We start from the raw sequence: 25,415 nt of genomic DNA on the forward strand, positions 1-25,415 counted from the left end.
CTAATAATCTTCTCCATTTACCTTTGGGATTTCTTTTCTTTACTACTGGGGGCTGTGAATTGTATTAAAAATGGAAATGGGAAGGCCTCTGTAGTTTCCAGTTAACCTAGCTGTATAATCTTGGACGAATTATTTCTCAGCTCCCTAAGCCTCAAGTTTCCTTATCTGTAAAATGGGCCTGTCATCTGTCACATAATGATGTTGTGAAGGCTGAGAGAACTGTGAGGCCATTGTTCAAAGTAAACTATAAATGGAGACTCCTAGGTGCAAAAGAACTCTTTACCTAGGTTTCCTTAGATTTGTAGAAGGCAACACAAGCAGTAGGTAGTGAGTGGTTCCATGTACCATCATGTCTCAAAGATATGCTCAAATATTGTTTCCACGACAAAACTGCAGATGGAGGCCACTTATATTAGACAGTCTACATACTTTATTGAAAGTCACATGAATGAGCCCCAGGATCTCATTTGTTTTATTATTTTGATATAGCATATGTCTTTCACACAGACACTCTTTCTAGCCCTCTACTAATGCCCTTGGCATCAAGTGCTTCATTTCCCCCAGGAAAATGAAGGCTTTTCTTTATTGAAAACTTATCTTTAAGGTATCTTGATTCTCTCTGAAATTTTTTATTATTTCTGACACTTTTTCTGGGCTTGTAATGTGTCAAGGCCACTTATCTGCAGCTACCTTAAAAGTAGTATAATTGATCTACGTTCTCTCAGAAGCAATTTTTTCCTAGTCACAGAACTATTTCTTCTTTTACTACTTTATTTGTTCTAGTTATTACAGAATCAAAGAACTTCTTGAAAAGAGAATACTTTCCCATGATAACCAATTACTTTAGAAATACTCTTCATGACACTATAATTGAAATTAGATGCTAAGTTTTGTCCCTCAGTGACTGAACACCCCCAACCTTTTAAAAAACAAAAACTTCAAAAATAAAAATTCAGTATTTCTTTTCGCAAGCCACCTCTTGATTTTGCTATCACCACGGAAAAATTTGTAGAGATTTGACCCCAATACATCAAGTACTGCAGAGGCACCAAGACCTTTTCTCCTTCTAAAACTGCATTTGTGGATGTCACCAGTCTCTTAGGCTGAAACTGAAACTGCCCATGCTACAACCTTGGCGAAGTACGGAGACACCTGTGAGGACCTTTTTACTTTTTGAAAAATGGCAAGGCAAGGACTTAACAATTACCAACTAAAACACAAATCCTTCACTTCACAAAATAAAATTAGATGATCATCTTATAAACATTACTAAATGTGTAAGCTCAATATGAAGAGAAAGCCTAACTCAGCAATATCTTCCAGCCCAGTTTGCATTTCCATATAAACTGAACCTGCATCCCCTCCCTCCTTCAAATGTTTGCCTTTCAATATTTCATAGGCAGGCAAGAGTCAAGAGTCATGCCAAGTCTAGCAATGTGGCCTCTGTTCAAACACCTACCACAGTGTGGCAAAGGGAAAACAGCATGGGCTAAAAGTGGCCTGGATTCAAATCACAGTTCTTTTATTTACTTTCTATGTATCCTTGAGCTGGTTGCTTTAGCCCCTGGGACATAATTTCTTTCTCTGTAAACTGAGAATAATACTTGCATGTATATGAAACACTGAGCACTTAATAAATATGTGCTTAATAAATGCTAGGTTCTTGGTTATCCCTGCCAGTTCATCAGTTTCAGTTCATCCATTGCCAGATTCTCTAACCTGCTGGCCAAGGTATGTTGATAATTTCCTATAGTTGCCACTCTTCTATTATCACCCTCTTCCCATAGCCTCTGCAAAATGACTACCCATTCATCAAGCCTAGGCCAAACCAGTCTCATTCCATGATAGCATGCCTCAGCACAGGAGCTTTTTGCACTTTAAGTCAGAGTGCCAAAGAGAGGCGCTGAGATTCATTCTTTGACATTCTTAAGGTATAGACCAGAGCAAGGGCAGAGCTACTCAGCCACTGCTCCCTGGCCTCCAGGCAGACTGGTGGTCCTCAGCTCTCCACAATAGGCCCTTGATCTGTGTCCCAGGCAACACACAGCAATCTCATGACATTTCTGGGACATATTTTCTACTGGGATCACAGCAACTTTCTAGGGCTCTCAATAATCTTCCAATGTTTGCATTGGTGATTGTGGCATTTTCCCCCAAGAAAATCAGAGTCAAACCATGTCTCTTTAAAGGGACTGTGGCCCTATTAGCCATGCTTTCACGGCCAAAAGCTGCACACCTGTCTGCTTTATTCAGGATAGAGCAGGGAGGCCACAGCCGTGAAACCAGGGCTTAAAAATAAAACCACTTACTAGGTGAGGTCAGTAAGGCCTCACAGAGACTACTGTTGGGGGCAAGCAGCAGGGTAAATGATGGTGACTTGACTCTTTTACTCCTGGTTTCTTAGCAACCTGGCCTTTGAGACTGGGTACAGTGGAGAGGGTTCAATTGGGCCACCTGGATATGCCTTGATTTAGAATGGCTTCAAATTTCCACTCAATTACTTTCAAAAAGGCTCTCAGTGTACTTGGCCTTACATGTTCCTAACTCACCAATAAACCATGTTTGGAATTCAGTCTTGAAAATGACTACTGCCTTTCAGTAGCACTGTTCCAAATGCATTTCTGAGTGGGGTTTGCGCATAAGTGTGCATGCACTCACTCTCTATCTCTTTATCTAGGTTTCTCTGTCAGTACTATACTCAGTGCACTTAATAGGGCCTTGGTAGAAGAGTGCAAGTAGGAAAGCTCTTTCCCTCACACTGGGCAACATTATAATTATACAGACTCTACAGACAAGCTATGGCCCAGGCATCTGCACAGAAACAAGTACCGATGCTCTTTCCAGCAACTTCCCTTCAACAAACAGGAATCAGAAATGTCCATTCCTCAGATTTCTGCCCCATTACACCAATTTTTAGGTCCTTTCCAATAATAGAGATAGCAAATGAAAGGGACCTGGCAGGGGATTATGTCTTAACATTTTTCACTTGGTGACAAATAAGAAACAGGGTAAAAGCCAACCCCCAGAAATGATGCCAGAAATGATGGCCCTAAAGCCACAAACCACAAGGTCCCTTGCTAGATAAGTGTGATACAATGGGAAAAAAAACTTGCATAGGAGCCCGGGACCTGAGATCTTGTCCTGGTGTGATCATTACCTTGCTCTGCCTCTGTTCCCCCAACTGGAAACTGGGCAGTTAGACTAAATGATTTTGAAAAGCCCTTCCAATCAAGGGCTTATATGGATTGCAAAAAGGGTATTTTACTCAAGTGCTGTGGTTCTTAACTTTTTTGGGTCACAAGCCCATTTGAAATTTAGCAGAACATTATGGATTATCTCCCCAGAAAGGGCATGTTGTCATGGAATTGTGCATACCATCTCCGGGGCTTCATGGAGTTTCTGAGTCCATGGACACTGGGTTAAGAACTGCTTTTTTCAGGAGATAAAATAGTTTATGTGCAGAAGGCAAACATGAAGCAACAGTGACAGCTGCCTGGCCTCAATCCATGTTAACAATTTTTCTAGCATTTGACCCCAAAATAGAACTCCTGCAGGACCAAACACAGTCTCCCTTTTTTTTTTAAAGAAATGTGTTCAGCTTTTGTTTGTTTCTTGATTGCTTGGAAAGGAAGCTGTCAAAAAATTAAAAAAAAAAAAAAAAAAAAAAGGAGAAAGAATAATCCAAATAGACCTAGGCTTTGACATGCAAAACATGCTTTGCAGATTTGTCCTAAGTGGCTGCGTGTACGAGCAGGAAGGCCACCTTCCTAAGTCCACATGGAGGGGCTGTGGGGGCATCACTCATCCCACTCATGGCCCCGCAGGAGCAGGCAGGCTCTTGGCAACATACTGCAGCACCAGAGCACCGACATGGCACCAGTGTCCATATCCTCAGTAGGAGACATGTTGAGATTCTCCAATGTTCAGCAAACATTTCTATTTCCCTCCAACCAAGGTAAGCAATGGCCCCAACTCAAGTGGCCTTCAGTTCAAGGTAAGACCCCTGAGATCAGTCTTTACCCCCAAAACTCTCAGAGTTCAATGGCCCTCTGAGGAAGCAGGAAGTTCAGGGTAGAGTTGAAAACTGAGCTCCCCTCTTCGACTCAGGTAAGTGGATATCTTGGTTTTGGCAGAGTCTGGCTTGAGGGAGTCCAGCTCTTCACAGTGTTACAGGAACTCAAAACAGACCTTCTGAGGGGATGAAGACTGAATACAAAGGAGATATAAACAACTGTCTAGGACATATGCTCCTTATTTTATGGTCTCCCAGAGAGAGCCTGAAAGTGCAAGGCTAGGAAGGAGCTGCTCTTCAACACAAAATGACTCCGCACACAAAGGTTTGAAGAAGAAAGACTGTTTCAGAACCTGCAAAGGGTCCTCTGAGGCCAAAGCTTTTAAAACCTGAAAGAGAAAGAAGAGAGTAGGGAATTAGTGAGGACTGGTCAAATACTTACCAGCCATTGATAAGTGGGGCTTCTCTTGGTGGGTAGGTAAGCCTATAATTGGTAACTCATCTTCTGAGCAACAGGGGATTGCTGGGCAAAGGCTCTTACAAGTCAGATCTCATGAAACAGGCCTAAGATGGTGCTATGACCAGGGTTGGACACTTTGTGCCTTTGACCTAGACTCAAATTCCCCAAAATCTACATGGAGAAATAGAAGCCTGATACTAGGACCTCTGAGATTACTTCCCACATCATGCCCACTGCCTTTATGGTCATACAATAACTACAAACTTCCTTTTAACAGGGACTTCACCTCCACAGGGGCTGATAAGGAGAAGTTTATCTTCTCATGGACCTCTGAGGACTGGCAGTGACGGGGAAAAAAAGAAGGTTAGGGAGCACATGAAAAGCCAAGCTCCAGATACTTGGATCTCATTTATGTGTGTATCAGGTCACATCATGCCAGCAATCTGATAGTCAAACAATCAGAACTCCTACAGTAGAGAAAGGAATTTCCCTGACATCTGAGTCTCCTGTGACCTTTGCAAGTCACTTATCCCCTCTGAACTTCAGTTCCTTTATTTGTTGAGTTAGAACACATGTTATCCTCCCTTCTCCTGGCATGTGATATGCATCAAATGAAATAATGAATGTGAAAGTGCTTTGCATTGGACAAACATAAAGGACTAAGAATGAAGGTTCAGGTGGGTAAGACTGAAATAATGATTTGGTCTGTAGGAATGAATCCATCTACAGATACTAAGGTAGCCTCTTGGTATCTGTTATAATATCAAAAAGGAGGTTCCTGGTTTCCTTAAAGGCCTGAGAGGTGTCAAAGTTAGAAGGTTCCAACCTTCTCATTTTAGAAACTGGGAAACTGAGGCTCAGAGAAGGAAATGTATTTTCCCAAAATGTCACAGCCTAGGATTCTTAATAAATTTGATTCAAAGGCAATCTGTGAAAGCATGTCATAGTTTGGCTAGGAAAAAAAGAAACAAAAGAGGAAGGTTACTTAAAATCACACAAAACCTTGGAATTGAAAGTCACTAAATTTAAGGGTCATGCAGTGATAGGGTAATGAACTGAGGCATAGAAGTGAGTTCCCATCCTTCTGATCTACATGTTATTCCAGTCCTCAAAATATCAGATCCCGTAATGAAGGCTTATGTGGAACAAGGTTCTGTAATCAGGGATAGGGACTACATACCTGTAGCCTCAACTTTCATCTCCAGGAAGTCTGCCTTGAGAACTGTGGATAAAGAAAGACATTTCACTAAGATTCTAGAAATCAGGATTGGAAAGGTAAATTGGGGGAATGGAGGACCCTTCCAGGCCAGTGCTAAAGAGGCCATTTGAAAAATGGAGAAGTGATTCAGCCCAGATGTTTCAAAACATCTAGCTCCATGCTTATAGTTGGGGCTCCTTCTCTGGCAGGCTTAAAGAGCCCAGCATCCCAGAGGTGAAGACATCTTTCAGGCACCAGAACAATTCTCTGAGTACCAGACTATGTGAAGCTTGGAGAACCCAGGGAAGCTGGCTGCAGACCACAAACTACATACTGTGATGATCTCTAACAGGGATAAGGGTGAGGACACAGACAAGTACCATGTGAAAGATGAATCCTCCTTTGCCTAGAAGACCAAACCAACCTTGTCCAGCCTCTTGATGTGCTTGGATTAGTTCTAAATTACCCTTGTCTGGGGACAGCTGGGGGACGAGAAAATCTTGGCAAATGAAACCCACTATAGTGTGGCCAGAGCATTGCGTGTAACAGTTGATCCCCAGGGCTATGTCTTCAACCCTCTGTTTTTCTCTTCTCTCCAGTCTGTTTACACTTACTCCCTGGAGGATCTTATTCCCATCCATGGTTTCAATTGCCACCAAACACTAGGGATCTCCCCGCAACAGGCTACTATTCACATTGTAGCGTATGTGAATAGCCCCCCCACCAAGACTTATATAGTGGTTGTACTCACCCACTATATACCAAAATCTATGTATACGTACCCCAAATCTATGTATACGTACATCCCGCTCCAACTGCTAGCCTAAGTTGCAGTTACCCACTGAACATCTCTACCTAAGTCTCTAAGTGTCTTTTTAAAATTTGTACAAATTTAACAACTGTGTCTTCAAAATCACTGTATCCAAAATTGAGCACGGCATCTTTCCCATAAAACCTGCTTCTCCATGATTAATTATTGTACCATCTACTTAAGTGCCCAAGTTAGACTTTTCTCTTTCTCAGTTCATCAATGTTCCATGTTTGAAAACGTAGCAAGGTCTTATTGAGTCTTTCTCAAATCTGTCCCTTCTATTCCATTCCCACTGGGAATGCCATAGGCCAGGGCTTCCCCGACTCTTGCCAGGACAATTAGTCTCCTTAACTGGTCTCCAGCCTTTACTCTCCCATCTATCTTTCCCACTACCAAAGTGATCTTTCTACAACTTGGTCAGCTCAGAATGTGACTGTCATGCTTGAAGTTCTTCCCCCCTTTCTATGACTCATCCACATATGGACTGCAGTATAAAGACCAAGCACCTTAGTATGTTATACAATGCCTTCACAATCTGGCTCCAATTCATCTTTCTGGTCTCACCCCCAGCTAAGCTTCCCTCTTTTCACTGCCACATTCTAGCCAAAGTGGAACGCTAATAACTTCTGAAACCATAAGCTGTTGGGCCTCTTTGAAATGTCCTCCCCTCCTTTATGTTCTTGATGAGCCATTACTCATTTTCTTCTTAGTTATTATGTTTAAATTGTGTAAGGGAAATGAATAAGGGGTTGATGTCATTCAAATGCTAGGCTGTAGTCAGGTATACAAATGGGGACCAAAAAGGGGCAAGACAAAGTTTAAAAAAATCATCATTTTCATTAGAGATGAGAGAAGAACTTAGCAACAATGACTACAGATGGGACTGACTGTGTGACTGGTCTGAGGATCTTGAATAGAGGCCAGCCTGTGGAAGCACTGATGCAAGTGGTGGTTACAAGGTGGAGGCCTAGATGGAAGGGATGCTTTCCCTATGTGGATGCTGAGTGGGAGGAGCCTGTGGGTACCCAGGATGTTAGCTCACGACATACTGGAGAGCAGGTGTACCTACTTTGGTCTTACCTACATTCCTGCCAAAATGGAATCTAGGAATAAAGAACAGGATTAAATCTAGGTTCTAGAAGACCAGACACAGGGTGAGTAGAGTGATACTCTAGCCTGAAGTGCCTGCTTTGGTCATAGCCCTTGTAGGTTGTGGTTGATCTAAGGCTTCCTTGAGCACTGGCTGACAAAGCCCAGCCCATTGGTAGTGGCTACTCATCTTTTCATACTCTCAATACCAGTTTGGCTATAGCTTCCCTCTTGTAAGTCTACCTGCCTTAAAAATTCTATTGGACTTTCTTCCTGCTTCTTACATATTTCCTTCTCAATGCCTTGGTTTCCTATCCAAGCTTGCAGATCAATAACTCCCCCCACAACATTGTTTCTGTCTAGTTTTATTCTTTTTTCAAGCCCCAGCTCATATATCACCTCCTCTAAAAAGCTTTCCTATAGACATATTCAGTTCATTCCAGTTTACATCGTTCTATTTCCTTGTTATTTACTTCTCAAGTGGTTTATTCTAGGGAGGCATAGGCCACCTTATTAAGAATATTTGAGACTCTCTTATTCTCCCTTCTTCTTTTCTTTTCTTTTTTTCTTTTCTCAAGGGAGATATTTGGTTAAGCTTACTTTAAAAATTTCTGAGGTGAAAACTTTTATCTTCATGCTATCAGTAACAGAAATCTGGTGCCTTGATCTGACTGACTTTCATCTGCTACGGTAGAATGAATGGTAAATTATTGTCGAAGGAGAATTTGGCCCAGCCTGAGGTTCCAGGTGTCTCACTGACAAGCAGAGCTAGAATGAACTGCTGTGCAGAATCATGTCCTAGTGAGTCAGTCCCCATAGTCCCCTTTGACTAGAGGATGGCAAATCCACCCCAACTCCACTGCTGGGAAAGGTATATTGTTCTGCTTTTAACTGACCACCTAGAAGAGTTCTGCTCCTGTCACCTGTTAGGAAGAACAATTTCAAACTCTCTGATAACCAACAAGGATCAAACTCGCAAAAGTGTCCCTGAAGGCTAACCAAATATTTCTCCAGATGTTCTAGTCCAAAGGGTCCTAAATTCCAGGCCTTGGACAGTCTGCACCAGCACTTGAGAAGTTTTAATAACAAACTAATGGAAAAGAAGAAAGAGAGGGAGGGAAAAAACAAAATAAAACAAAAAGTCATATTCCCAGGCCTCACTACTAGAGATTCTGTTTTAGTGGGTCTAGAATGAAATCCAGGAATATGTGACCTTTTTCTCCACGTTTCCAGGTGACTTAGATGTGCAGCCAGTTTGAGAACCATTGCCTAAGTCCAGTGTTTACCCTTGAAATGGGGGCCCAAAGGCTGTTTATGTTAGAGTATAATATTCTACATATCCCTGTCAGCTGCCCTTTGAGTATATAATGGAATCTAAATAAGTAAACTAACAAAAAATAGAGCCACATTGGGTATAAAGTCTTTGAGATACTGCTTGGTGTGTATTCGCATGCACATGCACAGACAAGTGTGCACATATATATGTGCTTGCGAGACAGAAAAGAGAAAGAGGAGCACAGAGAGAGATGAAGAAATGGAGAGGCAAAGAGACAAGAGATACAAAGAGACACAGGAAGAGAAAAACAGAGACATATAGAGTGACATGAACAGAGAAATGGACAGATAAAGACAACTATGGGGGACACAGGCAGAGAAACACAGAGAAACAGAAAGAGATTGAGAATGACAGAGACACTGGCTGGGTGCAGTGGCTCACGCCTGTAATCCCAGCACTTTGGGAGGCTGAGGCGGATGGATCACCTGAGGTCAGGAGTTCGAGACCAGCCTGACCAACATGGCAAAACCCCGTCTCTACTGAAAATACAAAAATTAGCTGGGCATGATGGCGCGTACCTGTAGTCCCAGCTACTAGGGAGGCTGAGGTGGGAGGATCACTTGAACTCGGGAGGCAGAGGTTGCAGTGAGCCAAGATCGTGCCACTGCACTCCAGCCTGGGCAACAGAGTGAGACTCCATCTCAAAAAAAAAGAAAGAAAAGAAAAGAAAAGAAAAAGAAAAGGACAGAGACACCAAGTGAGAAAAAGAATATGAGAGAGACAAATAGACAACACAGGTGAACAGGTGAGAGACAGATAGGGATGGAGAGACAGAGTTGGGGGAGAGAAAGTGACAGACAGAGACAGATCTGTAGAGAAACAAAAAAAGAGAGAATGTTAGAGTGAGCACAATTGTATGCTAAGGATGCAGTTATTAAAAGGCGATTTGGTTTCTCTTTTGCCACCTCTATCTCTTACCTTCCTGTTTTCCGGGAAGCTGTTTCAAAAAACCTGGTCCTGGAAGCCACCCTGCAAACAGAAGCCAACCAAGTCCCATGAGTTGCTTTGGTATACATGTGAGAACCAGTGGCCAACAGAAAGGACAGGAGACTCTGAATCAGATGAGACACCAATGCCAGCCCCTGCCTTTGCTGGCAAAGGCCCTACGCATCTGAATGTGAAATGGCCCAGAGCCCATAGGCACCCCTAAGGCCATAGCTGACACTCTTTATCCCCATTGCTTCAGAATGCTCTGAGTATGTTGCCGAGTCAGGCTCTTCTTGGGGGAAATAAATGAAACCAGTCTTGATTTCAAAGTATAATTGTTGGCTTTTTGTAAATATACTGAGCTAATCAGTCAAAGCTGTGGAGGCTTTGTTCTTCTTTTTCTCCAATTTTACAATTATGGAAAACAAGAAACACAAGAAAAAGGAAGACCAGGAAGCAGTATACTGAGAGCAGTCCCAGTCAATAAAGAGAGGACAGGCAAGCGTGTTGTGGCCAAGCAAAGCTGGTCCCTGAGCACTGCTGTGGTCCTACCCTAGCTGCTCCTTCCCTGGTTCCTTGGCTTGCAGCCCAGCCTCAGGAAGGCCTGTTGGACATCAGCTCAGCTCCCACCCTGTAAGAGGCTCTCTGGGGAACCAAAGTCATTCTGAAAAAAAATTTTAAATCATACCCTTTGCTTAAAATAAAAGCCTCAAGCATAAGTACAATGAACGAATCTGTTCATTAAATTACTTTTAAAACCAGTAGAAATAACAAGAAAAATCTTTTTAAATGTCCTAAGCCAAGGAAGCTAAAATCAGAAGGTAATAATATCACCATACAGAGACAAAGGAAGTTAAGAAAAATGGGTCTCCGAGCAGGTACTAAGAATCAAAGGTTTCAACTTTAGAGAAATCCCTCAGCTTTGAGCATTGAGTGGGATACTCCCAACAGGGCTGGCCTATGATATTTCCCTAGACTATAAAGTGAAGGATGCCCCAGGGTTGTGCACTGTATACCCTTAATATGGTGATCCTGAAAGCATTCCTAGTGGCCTAGGACAGGCCTTCAGTCAAGTTTGAGGTACAACCTTACTTACACAGATGATGTGATTTCTCCTGCATTGCCAGCCACAATATCTGGCTTTGGTTCTGGCTTTTGGGGAGTAGCTGCCCGGCAGGGAGGATCTGGAGGCCTCACTGGGGGGCGGATGATGGTTGGCTTTTCTCCTGGAGGCCGCACTTTGCTGAAACTGTCGGCATCCCCTGGAAGAGAAAATGATACCAGGAACTTGGAAGGTTAGCCAAACAGAACACAACTCATGAACAGGCACCCAATACGAGAGTTACCTGGGCCAACTTCCTTGGCCTCCATTTCTTCTTGGTGACTAACAATTCTGGCTATTTTTTTTTTTTTTTGTAATTTTTCTGGCAACTATCCCTTCAGACTATATTTGAACCCCAGCTCTGGAGTTTCAGATATCTTGGGTGTGTCATATCAATTACCTAAGTCTCAGTTTCCCCAGCTATATAATAAAGATCCACAATATATTATCTTACAGAGATAGTGGGAGGATTAAATCAGGTACTAATATATTTAGTGCAGGGCCAGGTACATAATAGGTGCTTACTAAATGTCTTATGGTGATGAATTTGAATTGTTTAAATTTATCATCACTGAAATCCAGGTCTTTTCACTTAGGCCTTGACTATTACAGTTGTCTTCTAACTCACCTTCCTGCCTCTGTGTCTTTAGTTTCCTTGTCAGTACAAAATAAATATAAATACCTTTTAAATAAGATGGTTATAATAGGACTACAGTGAAACAGGTAAACTCACACATTGCAGGTGGTAATGTGAACTGGGTTTATTTTATCTAGAGGGCATCAAGAATTCTGGAACAATGTGGATGAAATACAAAATCATACATATGAGACAGTTCATACTTGTTGATCCAGTAATTCTGCTTTTGGGAACAGGCCCAAATGGACTAATCCAAGAGGGGAACAACAACAACAACAACAAAAAACCTTAAGAAAAAGCAATTGGCACAAAAGCATGCATCTTATCAGAAAAAAAATCAGACCTAACCACAAAGGCTAAACAAAAAATTCAATTCATACAAGCATTTAACCAATATATATTATGTGTGAACTGCCAAAAATTTAGACCAGGTCAAAACAAAAACAGGCATACAAAATAATATCAAGTGAAAAAAAGGTCCACAAAAAGTGCTCATGGCCTGATGAAGACCATACTGAAACAGACATGTACGCAACTATGCAAGGGTGTTAGTGGATCTTGATATTCATCCATTTTTTTCTACAACATTTACAGTAAATGTAAGAACATACTAAATTGAATCTACATAATACAACTACAAAATTTAATTTAAGTGTTTTTACACTGTTTTTCTGTTCTTTAAAGACTTTCCCAATAGCTCTAAAATGTAGAAGATAAAAGTTTAAACTCCTTCATGGAAAATCAAGGCCCTCCTTGAGCTGGTCCCACATTATTGCCCCAAGCACTAACCCTGGACTTTAACTATCAGTTCTACTCTACTCAAACTGGTCTGCCTACTGCCCCATTAAGGCAAACCCTTGACCTTACTTCTAAGTGAGACAGAGTCTGGAATTTTGTAGACCTGGCTTTCAGACCTTGTTCTGCTGCTTCCAAGTTGTGGGACCCTAGACAGGTACTTCACTTCTATGACGGTAAATTTCCTCATCTGGGAAATGAGTATAAAAACCCCTCCTCTTCATGTAGCCAACAGACACATGAAAAAATGCTCATCATCACTGGTCATCAGAGAAATGCAAATCAAAACCACAATGAGATACTACCTCACACCAGTTAGAATGGCAATCATTAAAAAGTTAGAAAACAACAGGTGCTGGAGAGGATGTGGAGAAATAGGAACACTTTTACACTGTTGGTGGGATTGTAAACTAGTTCAACCATTGTGGAAGACAATGTGGCAATTCCTCAAGGATATAGAACTAGTAATACCATTTGACCCAGCCATCCCCATTACTGGGTATATACCCAAAGGATTATAAATCATGCTACTATAAAGACACATGCACACATATGTTTATTGTGGCACTATTCACAATAGCCAAGATTTGGAACCAACCCAAATGTCCATCAATGATAGACTGGATTAAGAAAATGTGGCACGTATACACCATGGAATACTATGCAGCCATAAAAAAGGATGAGTTCTTGTCCTTTGTAGGGACATAGATGAAGCTGGAAACCATCATTCTGAGCAAACTATCACAAGGACATAAAACCAAACACCACATGTTCTCACTCATAGGTGGGAATTGAACAATGAGAACCCTTGGACACAGGGCAGGGAGCATCACACACCGGGGCCTGTTATGGGGTAGAGGGATAGCATTAGGAGAAATACCTAATGTAAATGATGAGTCAATGGATGCAGCACACCAACATGGCACATGTATAAATATGTAACAAACCTGCATGTTGTACACATGTACCTTAGAACTTAAAGTATAATTTAAAAAAAAAAAAAAGAAGAAGAAGAAAAAAAAAAAACTCTCCTCACAAGGTGATTTTAAGGACTCAATTAGATGACCTATAGACAATGTCTAGTATACAGCAGAGGTAAGTAAGTGTCAGACTCTGTCCTGCTTCCTGCCCTATATGTGTCCCTATTCTTAGGTCTCCTGTGTATTATAACCATTCCTCAAGACCCAGCTAAAATTTCAACCCTCTGAACACCCTAGTAGGTATATGTAATTTACATCAATGTAAATGTTCATGAAGTTATTATATATTACCATGTATGTTTCTTTAAAAAATTCATCCATCTAGCCATTCTGGTGAGCAAGATATATATGTAAAGAAATAATGATAATACAGTGTGATTGGTATTCTAATTAAGGAAGAAACAAAACACTATTCATCTGCACTCATATGAATTGTCTCTCCATTTAGTCTGTATCTTACATTCTGGACATGTCATTCCCCTTAACACGAGGCTGGGTATACAGAATTGCAGCAGAAAAAAATAACCAAAATGATAATAATAATCCAATTTTTCTAATGTACTTTATACTATTCAAAGCACTCTCCCAGATGATAACTGCTTAATGTTTACAATAAGCTTGAGAGAGATGAATAAATAGGTCTTATTAACCCCATTTTACAGAGAAGGAAACTGCGGTTCAGAAAAGTAAACTGATTTGCCTACAACCATAGGTTAAATGGCAGAGTGAAGACTGAAACCCACACCTCTCATTAGTAATAAAAAATTATAAATTATAATAATAATAGTAATGGCAATACAATAGTACTGGCAAAATTTTTTTTAGCTAACCTTTATTGAACAGCTGTTCTGTTCCACATACTGTGATACTGTACTCAGTGGTTTATGCACATTTTCTCATTCAACATTGGCCATAATCTTGCAAGACAGAAAGTATTATCTCCATTCTACAGTTGAGGAAACAGAGACTCAGAGATGAGAAGTAACTTCAGAGTTGGTCAGTCCATCTGATTTCTGAAACCTATGTAGTCCCAACTACCACTGTTCTTCAACCCTAGTGAAACATTAGAAACATGTAAGGAGCTTTAAAATTGTAAAGTACCTGGACCCCACACTCATACATCCTAGTTTTATTGATTAGGATAGACCCTGAGCATGGGTATTTTTAAAAGCTCCCCAAGTGATGCTATGTGCAGCCAAGATGGAGGACCACTAGGCCATATGATGTTGCTTCCTCACTGCACCCCACAGAGTAGCAGAGCTGAGAGTGCTGTCCCATTTCCACTGGTTACTGCTGGGAGGCAGAGTTCGTACGGGAAGTGGGGGGATTGTAAAGAAATGATATGCTGGACTGTCAGAGCTGGAAAACATGTCTATCTGAAACCATGCCCGTTCCAGGGCTATCAGTTTCCTTGATGAGTGAACCAGATGACATCCCTAAAATGTGAACTCTATTCATTCCCAAGTTATAGCCACATCCTAATGAACATGAACCTAGGGCCTTGGAAAACAAACATCATTAACCTCGTGTCCTCTTGGGCCCTTTATTGCTACCTCCAAATGATTATTCATTACAAGTCAAGTTTTGAGGTAGCAGCAAAGGATTTTCTTGGCTGAAGACCCCGATGCTGTTCTCTCTTGCCTCTAATGTGTCTCAGTCACAGTTAAGCCACAGTGTCAAACTGGTGAGGCAGAAAGGGGAGAGTCATGTAACTGGTAGTCAAGAAACCTGGATTCTATGCTTAATACTAAAACTAACTTTCTGTGTGACCTTCAGCAGATCATTTCCTTACCAGTATAACATGGGAACTGGACTGTTTTCCAGATGAATGAGCCAATGATCTAAGTCTATAAGCTTCTATCTCTCCCAGCTGACTTTTTACTTTTTTAAAATATACTTTAAGTTCTAGGGTACATGTGTACAACATGCAGGCTCATTACATAGGCTTATTACATGTGCCATGCTGGCCTGCTGCACCGACTTAAATGTTAGACCCAGCTGACTTTTATAGGCTGCTTTTGAAGTACTCTACATGTACTTACCCTGCTTTAAAACAACTAATCACTCTTTCTCTCTCTCTTTTTCTCTTTCTGAAACCTAAATTGAACGGTATTCAACATGGGGGTTTTGTGAGGGCTTTTGTGCCCAACCTTACACTCTCACACACACACACACAAAAGGCACACAAATGACCCCTGCCCTCTAGGAGCTCAAAACTGAGTTGGGGATATAAGTCATATTCATGGGAAATAAGTGTGAATACTATAAATCAGCATCCACATTAGAGGGCCAATCTTGGGTGCCAAAATATGTGAATCAAGGGAGAGCTAACTGGGGTAGGATTGTCAGAAGGCTTCATGGGCAGAACGAGAATTGAGCTAGACCTTGAGGTTAGTTTGCCTCTTCCTAGGTGTTTGGCATGGTAGGGACAGGTTGTGGGTTGAAAATATGGCTCTGAACTCTTTTATGCCATCTACATTTTAGGCTTGAGGCTTCTCAAAGGGCCTTGAATACAGAAGAGTAGACACCCCATCTTCCATGCCTGCCATTTCCTGAGAGGTTGTTACCTAGTAATACTACCACTTCTTAAGCCTCTATTATTTTACCAGATTCTTTGTATAGCTAATCTAATTTAATCCATGCAAAATCCTTGCCTTCGATGGTGGTATTGTCCCCACTTACAGTTGAGAAAACTGGCTCAAAGAAGTAAAGCTGACCTAACTAAGATCAAGTAGCTAGTAATAGTCTCCTATGAAAGCAAAACAACTGCTATCATTTATTGAGTACTTTTGATATGCTAGGCATGTAGAGAACTCACTTTGTTGTTATAGTAATCCTATGGGCACAAATATTATCCTTATTATACAAATGAGAAAACTAAGGTTCAGAGAGGTTGTAACCTGCCTAAGGTCCCACAGCTAGGAAGAGGCAGAGCCAGGATTCAAACTCACATCTGGAAGATTCAGGAGCCTGAGCTTTCAACCACTAAGTCTCTTGAGCCTGTAGTCTTTCCACCAAGCTGTACTTCCTTTTAATTTCTTTTCAACCTTAGTCCAAAACCTGGCTTTTACTACAAACTTGATCTCCCTCTCAAGCCCAACCTGTTCCCTCTGTCTCTAATCTCTGTCAAATGAGCATAACCAAAGAATCTTAACATTTGCAGATTTATTGGGACCTGGTGGTCATCAGTATTCAACCTTAGCAACTTTTTTTCACCTTTCCTTATACTCATCTATACCCAACCTGAAGGCACAGAGTAGGAAGAGGTTGTTTCCTCTTGTAGATTCCCCCAGTCTCCTAGAATTATCTCTTTTTTTCTATGACACTCCTCCATGCTCACCTTAAAGCCTTCCTTAGCCATTATTTATCCTTATAAAACAATTTGGAGTCAGGCTCCAAGAAAAGTAGAGAATAAAAACCAAACAGTAGATTATTAAAGCATAAGTCCAAACAAGAAAATGTGGATAATGGCCAGCAACACCCATTACTGCAAGAGCAAGTCTGTTCCTAATACTTTTAGAGCAGATGCAAATGCCACTCATAGCATTAGTCACCTCAGTGGAGAATTGATGGCTCTGTGACTGAGCAAGGCCTTACAAGCCCAAAAGCATGCCACCAGATGCAATCTTTCCTTTCCAGCCAAGACAGAGGAAAGGAGCTAAGAAGGGCCCCTCAACCCATGTCATAAAGTCCTAGTCCATGGTGTGCTCTTCCTTGTCATCTCAATACCTCAGGTAGAATGAAGGTCTCCTTGCTCCATGCTCCTACTAGAATTTCTTCTCACCCCTATTAGAACATGGATCACATTGGGCTGGGGCTGATTGCTTGCATGCCAGTGTCACCACGAACCTTTGGAAGGCAGAGACAATGGCTTTTCATCTTTGTCTCTCCCTTTGCAAAGGATTATGCCTGATTAAATAAACAAATACATGTAAAGTAGATGGGATATAGCCCTCCTCCCTCTTCATTACCCAAAGGGAAGTCCTAAATCCTTTTGTGGTAGCTACATGTCTGCCTTTTGCAAAGTCAGGACACTTAAGAGGCAATAAACTCAAATGAAGGCAGAAAAAAATATGCTTGTGTAATTTTGTACCCCCTAAAAGTAAGTGGTCCTTAGAAAAATAGAAAGGAGAAGGTAGCCAATGCAACTGAAGAAATATGGTATGAAGAAAAAGAGTCCCAATCTTGAACCCAATAAGCTGAGGTCAAGCCCCATCTCTGCACCTTACAACCTAGGTAACTCTGAGCAAGTTGTTTTGTGTCTGTGAGCCTCTGTTTCTCCAACTATAAAAAGGGGAGGGTAAATCCTACCTCATAAGGCCTATCACAATGATTAGATGCAACTGAAGAGTGAAAGTATCAAGCTCATGTCTGGAACAGAAAAGGATCCTTGATAAAATTCCATCAGCAAACACTATTGATTCTTATTTAAAGTTGACTGTCATGGAAAAAAGCAATTTAACATGCACCATGCTTTTGTTACTTTTAATTGCTGAGAAAAAATGTGAAGAATGTTAAGGCCACTCAAATGTTAAGTCAAAGCAAGGGGTAAAGATGGGGGAGGACTGTGGCACAGTTGGCTCACTAACACAATGGAGCCTGTGTACTGATCCTCAGGATGGCAGGCAAAGTCCTAAACAACAGAGCTGAAATGGGGTGACAACTGCAAGGTGAAGACTGGGCTGGCTGAGGTAACAGCTGCCTCCCTCGAATCCCGCCATTCAGGCTACTGGCCAGTACCAGGAGCAAACAACTATCAGTTATAGCACAGGGTCAGAGCTGTGTGCAGCTTTTGCTTAACTGGTAACTCTTCAGATGCCGGGGGAATCTACTAGGAGAAGCAGCCAGAATCAGGAGGGGAGCAAGAAGGAAGTAAGAAGTAAATAGATAGTGTAGGTAAGGTTCAAAGAGGCAACTATACCAGAGGTTTGGGGGGTTCTCCACCCAGGCAAAAACCACCTCAGTTCTGCTTTCTGTAGCCAAAGCTGGAAGCATGGGTTTTTGAAAAAAGTTGCATCATGCCAGCCTGTTGCTAACTGATTGAAAGCAGAAAATGAAGCCAGGCAAAGCTGAGGCCCAGATTTAGATAGTTAGGCTGATACCGAACAAGTCAGATCAGTACTTATATTAACTGAGACCATTAGATCAGAGTAGCTGCCGCCAGCAGCCCAGGGTAAGACTGGAGGAAGGAGAAGAGGGGAATGCCACTGGGACTGAACTTTGCAGGAGGGAGGGAAGAAGGGCTGAGTTAGTTACTGTGTGCACTGAGCTGATAGAATCTGGCCAATCTCAAGGCTTGGCAACAGACAAGACAAATTTTACTGTGATGAGCATAAGTTGAGTTACCCAACCTTCTACCCAGATTGACAGGAAGGTCATGACATGACTTAAAAACGGAAGCAGAGGTCTACATTAAAGTTTTCCCTTTCTTGGCTATGTCCCAGAAGAGCCAAATCATAGTGAGAAGAGGGACAGGGGAGGGAAATTAGTATCATATTTTGAATGCTGATTATGAGCCAGATATTTTGTTATTCCTTTTAATCCTAGCAATAATAGTTCTATCAGGTGAACTGTCTTCCCATTTTACAGATCTGGAAACCAAGGTGAAAACAGCTTAAATAAATCAACTGTGATAGCATGAGTGATCACATCAGCATCAGTGGATCAAACCAGAGCATTCAGAGTCAACTACTTGTGAAAATTGTACTGGACTTGTAGAAATTATACTGAACCCCCTCCCATCCCCACATTGAATAGCTTTTACTAAATTGTGTTCTGAGACAATGCCGTTGGTTCATACTGAGGTTGTTATGTGAAATAATCCATGGAAGAAATTTTTTCCTGGCCTCAAAACCAGAAAAGTTATGGTTTACCTGAACAATTGGCTTGTTTTTACCTTAGGAACTTAGTTATATAACCATTGGTTTCTCTCTTTTTGTTTGTTCTAGAAAGTTTGGAACCAAATCTATGACACTGCTCCACCAAGTGTTTAAGGATTCATGGCAAATATTTTGTATACTAACTCCATTCCTGCCATTTCCTTGCTATTCTACCTTTCCCCAACCTCCCGATTCCCATTCTGGGCCTCATGTTTTCTTATCAGTACTCTAGAATCTAAGGTAAAGGCCAGCAAACTTTTTCTGTAAAGTGTCAGACAGTTAATATTTTAGGCTGTGCAGGCCATAAAGTCTTTGTTGCTACTATGCAATTCCGCTGTTGTGGCATGAAAGCAGCCATAGACAACATGTAAATGAAGGGGTGTATTTATGTCTATGGACAAAGTTTGAATTTCACAACATTTTCATGTCATAAAATATTATTCCCTTTTTAATTCTAAACATTAAAAATTGTAAAAAAATAATTCTTAGCTTACAGGCTATATAAAAAGAGGCAGTGCAGTGGGCCCAATCGGGTCCACAGGCCGTAGTGTGCCAAGCTCTCTCATCTAAACCTCAAGAGGACAGGGACTTCATTAAGTCTTATTCATTTCTTCAGCATGTAGAATGGGACCGGGTACACGGTCAGTACTCAATAAATATTTGTCAAATAAATTATTCTTAACAATTGTTTTAAGGTTTTACATTTTGCTATACTGTGAAATTCCTTAAAGCTACAAAGTAAAAGAGCTAAGACTTGGATCCAAGCCTTTCTGATACTCATATCCTTATTTTGTCCATTATATCTTACTATCTTCATAGAATTATGTCCCCTAAAACTCCCCTCTGGATTAGCCCCAATCTCTCAACATGAGTCTCAACATGTAACAGTTAATTAAATTTGCTGAAGACAGCCACACCTTGAATTTGCAATAATTTCAAAAGTTCAGAGCTTGGCAGAAGTTGTGCCCCTTTGTCCCTATTTCTCCCAAACTCGAAAGGGAGAATGAGAAAACAAGGGTTCACAGATTCACAGCTTCTTATAGGAAGGTAAAATGATTGTTCTGCCTCAGGGGAAAGAACGCTGACTTTGGTGCCTGTGAGACATGGTTAGATTTAGTTCCCAGCTCTGCCAGTTACTAGCTGTGAATCTTTGGCAAGTCACTTGCCTACAGCAGCCTCTATTTCCTAATTAAAAAACAAAAAAACAAAACAAAAAAAAAAACAAGAATAATACATTCTTGGCCAGGTATGGTGGCTCATACCTGTAATCCCAGCACTTTGGGAGGCCAAGGCGGGTGGATCACCTGAGGTCGAGAGTTTGAGACCATCCTGGCTAACATGGCAAAACTCTGTATCTACTGAAAATACAAAAATTAGCCAGGCATGGTGGTGAGTGCCTGTAATTCCAGCTACTCAGGAGGCTGAGGCAGGGGAATCACTTGAACCTGGGAGGCGGACGCTGCAGTGAGCTGAGATCACGTCACTGCACTCCAGCCTGGGTGACAGAGCGAGACTCCGTTTCAAAAAAAAAAGAATAATAATACATTCTTTACAGTGGGATTGTGAGGATGAGAAATAGTATATCAGCAATTAGTACAGTGCCAGGCACATAGCACTTGGGATATAGAGGTAAACAAAACAGGTAAAAAATTCCTGCCCTCATGGAGCTTACATTCTAGTGATTATTGTGACTGATTATTGTGATCTTACCCACTGTTCCAATATTAGTGGTAGTAAACCGGAACAGAATGCCACTTAAATATATCTCCAAACTCAGAAGGATCTCAAGGTGAAAAGTAGTTAGGTTCAGCTCTGGCTCCCATGGGATTCCCAAGCACTTACCCTCCTTGTGATGGGCCAGGGGCCGGGGAGCTGGTCTCTTTATGTGGAAAGAGGGGGTCTTGGTGGGCCCAGAGCCTGGCATGGGTCCATTGGTGGCCTTTGGGGTAATCTTGGTCCCTCCATCCTGTAGCCTAGACACCAACTTCCCCACATCCACCTCTGGGCAGGGCTCCAACTTGCCATCCGAAATAGGCCTGCTTGGGGACTTCCTCCCAGGATCAGTTTCCCCACTCCTCTGAATAGGTAGTTTGGGGTGTTGTGGTGGCTTGGGGGTTTCTATGCTGCCAGTGATAGTACCATTCGGTGTTTGATGTTGGATTTCATCTGGGAAAAGTTGGTGCAAAGAGGAAAGATTAATGATAACTTTTAAAACCTTTTCATTTTGATACATGCATACATACTTAATTTTGAAAATTTGTGTACATTTTCAAAGCAGTTATGTCACTGTGGCACAAACCAACTATATCCCACAGAATCATTCTCTACCCTTCCCAGTTCATGTAAAGCCACAGATCCAATCCAAATAAGGAATTCAAGATCCGTGTATGATTTTCACCACCACAATTCAATAAGCCACAATAAACCAAGAGGTTTTATTAAAGGAATATGTCATTCAAAAAAGACTTAAAGTCCCCAATCAACGGTATATTCTATTCTTTGCAAATGAAGACATCATCAGTTAATTCTTAACCACTTCTCTGAAAAGTATTTTGTTAAGGTCTCTCAAATTTTAAGTTAATCAACATAACATACTTTAACTTCTTTCTCCAACTCAGAAGGAAACCTCCAACTGTTCTTTCCCCAGCTTTTGTGGTCTACAATTTCCTCTGACATTAGTACATGTTTTTCAGTGGTTCTGAGACTTACTGAAAGCTTTTGAGACCCTAATGAGACCTAGGGACCATCTCCCTAGAAAAATCAACCCACACAAATATAGCCAAAATTTTGAAAACTAATTTTTAAGTGATTCACAGAGCCTTCTGAAGCTGTCAATAAACCCCAGATTGAGAATGCCTGCTGTAAAGAAACTGTCACCTGCCATAGTCATAAAAAACTTTATGAGTGTAGTGGTTAAGAACAGAGGTTCCAGCCAGAAAATTGAAACCTGAGATATATATCAACCAATTGCAATACATGGATTTTATTTAGATACTGATTTTTTTTTAACAAAATGAGATAATAGGAGAATGTGGATACTGACTGGATAGTTGATCCTAAGGAATCACTGTTTTGTTTTATTTTCTTTTAAGTATGATGATGATATTGTGGTTTTGCTTTTAAAAGAGTTCCTTTCTTTTAGAGATATATACTGAAACATTTACAAATGAAATGACATGATGAGTAGGTTGGGGGAACAGGTAAGGGTATAGATGAAATAAGACTGGGTATATGTTTTTAAATGCTGAAATGTGGGGAGTTCAATATGTTTGTTTTCAATTTCTGTTTATGTTTGGAATTCTTCGTAATAAAATGTTAAAAGAAATGCAGGCTCTGAAGCCAGGTGGCCAGGTCTGAATCTCAGTTCTGCTTCTTACCAACTGTGAGACCTTGTACAAGTTCCCTATCTCTCTGTACCTCAAATTTTCTCCTCAGTAAAATGGGAATAATAAAGAATACTGGTCTCATGAGGTTGTGGTGAGGATTCCAGGAGATGGTATACTTATTTCAGTGCCTGGCACATAACAGACACTCATTAATTGGTGGTTATTACTTACACTATTATGTGGTGGGTGGGCAGTGAGGCAAGAGTTTCCATGGGGCAAGTCTTGCTGCAAAGGTTTTTGTTCCCTAGACAGTTTTGTTCTCCTTGGGAATCTGCCACCACTGATGCCACTGCCAAAGGGGCCAGAACCAAGGGGAGTTCCCCTGCAGTCCCCCTAATTTTGTCCCAAAGTAGACACATAGCCCTTTATTTATTAACCCTAGCACAAGTGCAGCCAGACAGAGGCCATCAAACAAAAAAAACTACCAAAGGCTCACAAATAATGGCATGAACATGAGCACAAGAGTGCCAAGTAACTAGAGCCTCTGGCTTCCAGGACGTGCCTTGCGGCAGAGGCCATCTTTAAACATATAGCACTCAGGAGTAACTCAAGCACATCTACTCTCTCCAAACAATAAAGTGCATGGTGACATAAATTATTTCCCTCACATGCTTTAGCCCAACATCTCAGCTGCATGTTCCTATCTGAATACTTTCTTCTGGCCAAGTGACTCCATCTTTGCTCTCCCTTAGGGAAGACAATAAAGGTTGCCTGTGCCCTACAGGCCATAGAGTATCATCACCATCTCAAGAGGGTCAGTTTTCATAAAGAGGATCCACATACACAGCCTCAGAGAGGCTGCTACCTTCCACTCAGGAAAGTATCTTCTGCTTGCTAGGGAAAATAGGAAATGTAATGATAGAAGCCATGATGACTTCAGAGCTAGGCCTTTCAGCAGGGAAACTATTTCTAGGTTCTGGGGTATGGTGAATAAAAATAATGATAATAGTGACAATGATAGTAATAATGAGAATAATACTGATAAAGATAACATATACCATTACTTGAACACTTATACCATGGCAGGCCCTGTTCTAAATGCTTTACCTGGATTATCTCATATAATCCTCAAAGCAGCTCTATAAAGTAGTACATTGTTATTAGCCCCATTTTACAGATAAGAAATCTAAGGCACCCGAAGTCTCCATGTCACAAAGCTACTAAGTGGAAACGCCAAGTTTCAAATCTTGAAGTCTGTTTCCAGAGTCTGTTTACTCTTTCTGAAGAGACAGTTCATTGCTCTGTCAGGTAATAAAAGTTCGGTGCCATCCCCTTTCCCTAACCAGCCATCCATTTCTATAGGAAAACACACAGACAAGCCTCAGGGACTATGAAGAACTGCGAGTGAATCAGGATCAGACAGTGAGGCCTCATAAATAGGCATGGGGCCAACCCTTACAGTGGAGGCCTCTCTTCTTTGGGTGGGTAAGAGGTGGGGAGAAGCTTTGAGAGGATACACACTAGTACTGTAATAGAAATAAATCAATTATTATAATACATTTAGGTTCATGCAAATAAGTGCTAGGAGTAAGACAGTACTAATACTGACTGCAAGGATTAGAGAGGATCTTTATAAAAGAGGTAACTTTTGAGCTGGGCCTTGAAGAATTACAAAAGGTGAAGCAAAGTAGAAAGGGCATTCAAACAAAAAACAACTTGGAGGAATGAAAGACCATGCTTTGCCTAAGAAAATATAATGAAAAGTTTGGTTTGGCTTGAGCATAGGGACCAATTATAGATGAAAAAGTGTGGGTAGCTGGAGGTGAGGTTGTTGAAATAAGTTGGGTCTATATTATGAAGTCCATGAATGCCATGCTCAGGAATACAAACTCTGCCTTTGAGTCACAGAAGACAATGATTTTGGGGGGCAGAGGGCTGGGGGTGGGGAGAAGTGGCATTATCAAATATGCATTTTTAAACATCCCTTTGGGTTCATTATGAAAAGTAGGCTTGTTCCAACAAAAAATAGGTTGGACCAGAAAGACTGGTGGCAGAAAGACCAGCTAGGGGACTGCTGATGAGAAGGATCCAAACTAGAGCTGCATCAGAAAAGAGAGGCGGATTCAAGAGAGGTTAAAGAAGTGGAATAACCAGGGCTTAGTTATGGAGGTGTGATGGAGTCCATGAGAGGGTGAAAGGAGTCACTGACATACTATATACAAAAGGGATAATAAATTTCAGAGTAAGATAATGAGATGCTACTGGTAAGTAGGATTGGTTCCTTCTCAGAACAGCGTTCACACAGGTTATAGGAAGTGTGATATTATAGTAAATAAATAAGCTTCAGGATAAGATAGATGAGTGCAAATTGTTCTGTCATTTAGTAGCTGTGTTAGTTGGGAAAACTACTCATCATCTTTGAGCTTCCAGTGCCTTCACTATAAAACAGAGTTCAGCATACCTACCTCTCATGGGAGTGTTGAACATTAAATGAGATGATGGATTCACACTCACAGAGAATGGCTAGAATAAATAAGACAGACTATACAAAGTATTGGCAAGGATGTGGTGAAATTGGAGCCTTCATTCATTGCTGGTGGGAAAGTAAAATGGTGCAGCTGTGGCCTGGTGTGGTGGCGCACGCCTGTAATCCCAGCACTTTGGGAGGCCAAGGTGGGCGGATCACGACGTCAGGAGTTTGAGACCAGTCTGGCCAAGACAGGTAGTGAAACCCTGTCTCTACTAAAAATATTAAAAATTAGCTGGGTATGGTGGTGTGCGCCTGTAATCCCAGCTGCTCGGGAGGCTGAAGCAGGAGAATCACATGAACCTGGCAGGCGGAGGTTGCAGTGAGCTGAGATCA

At 41.4% G+C, this 25,415-nt stretch overlaps 1 protein-coding gene across 7 annotated transcripts in view; it reads right to left on the reverse strand.

Moving 5' to 3' along the window:
* Positions 1–410: 410 nt before the first annotated feature.
* The window catches only part of OPHN1 (oligophrenin 1), a 379,874-nt gene continuing 354,869 nt past the window's right edge, over positions 411–25,415 (reverse strand). For 5 of the 7 annotated variants that reach the window (XR_012429977.1, XR_012429976.1, XR_012429975.1 and 2 more), the window contains 5 exons: positions 21,069–21,392; positions 10,930–11,095; positions 9,825–9,875; positions 5,653–5,694; positions 411–4,401 (listed from right to left, as the gene is read on the reverse strand). Coding sequence is in view for 3 of the 7 variants with exons in the window: in XM_005593811.5 (XP_005593868.1) it covers positions 5,661–5,694; positions 9,825–9,875; positions 10,930–11,095; positions 21,069–21,392 (575 nt within the window). In the remaining 4 variants the exon portion in view is untranslated. The remainder of the gene's footprint in view (positions 4,402–5,652; positions 5,695–9,824; positions 9,876–10,929; positions 11,096–21,068; positions 21,393–25,415) is intronic. The other 2 variants (XR_012429978.1, XM_005593813.5) reach the window with 1 other exon arrangement.

The sequence above is a fragment of the Macaca fascicularis genome, chromosome X (assembly GCF_037993035.2).
Source record: "Macaca fascicularis isolate 582-1 chromosome X, T2T-MFA8v1.1".
NCBI lineage: Eukaryota > Metazoa > Chordata > Mammalia > Primates > Cercopithecidae > Macaca > Macaca fascicularis.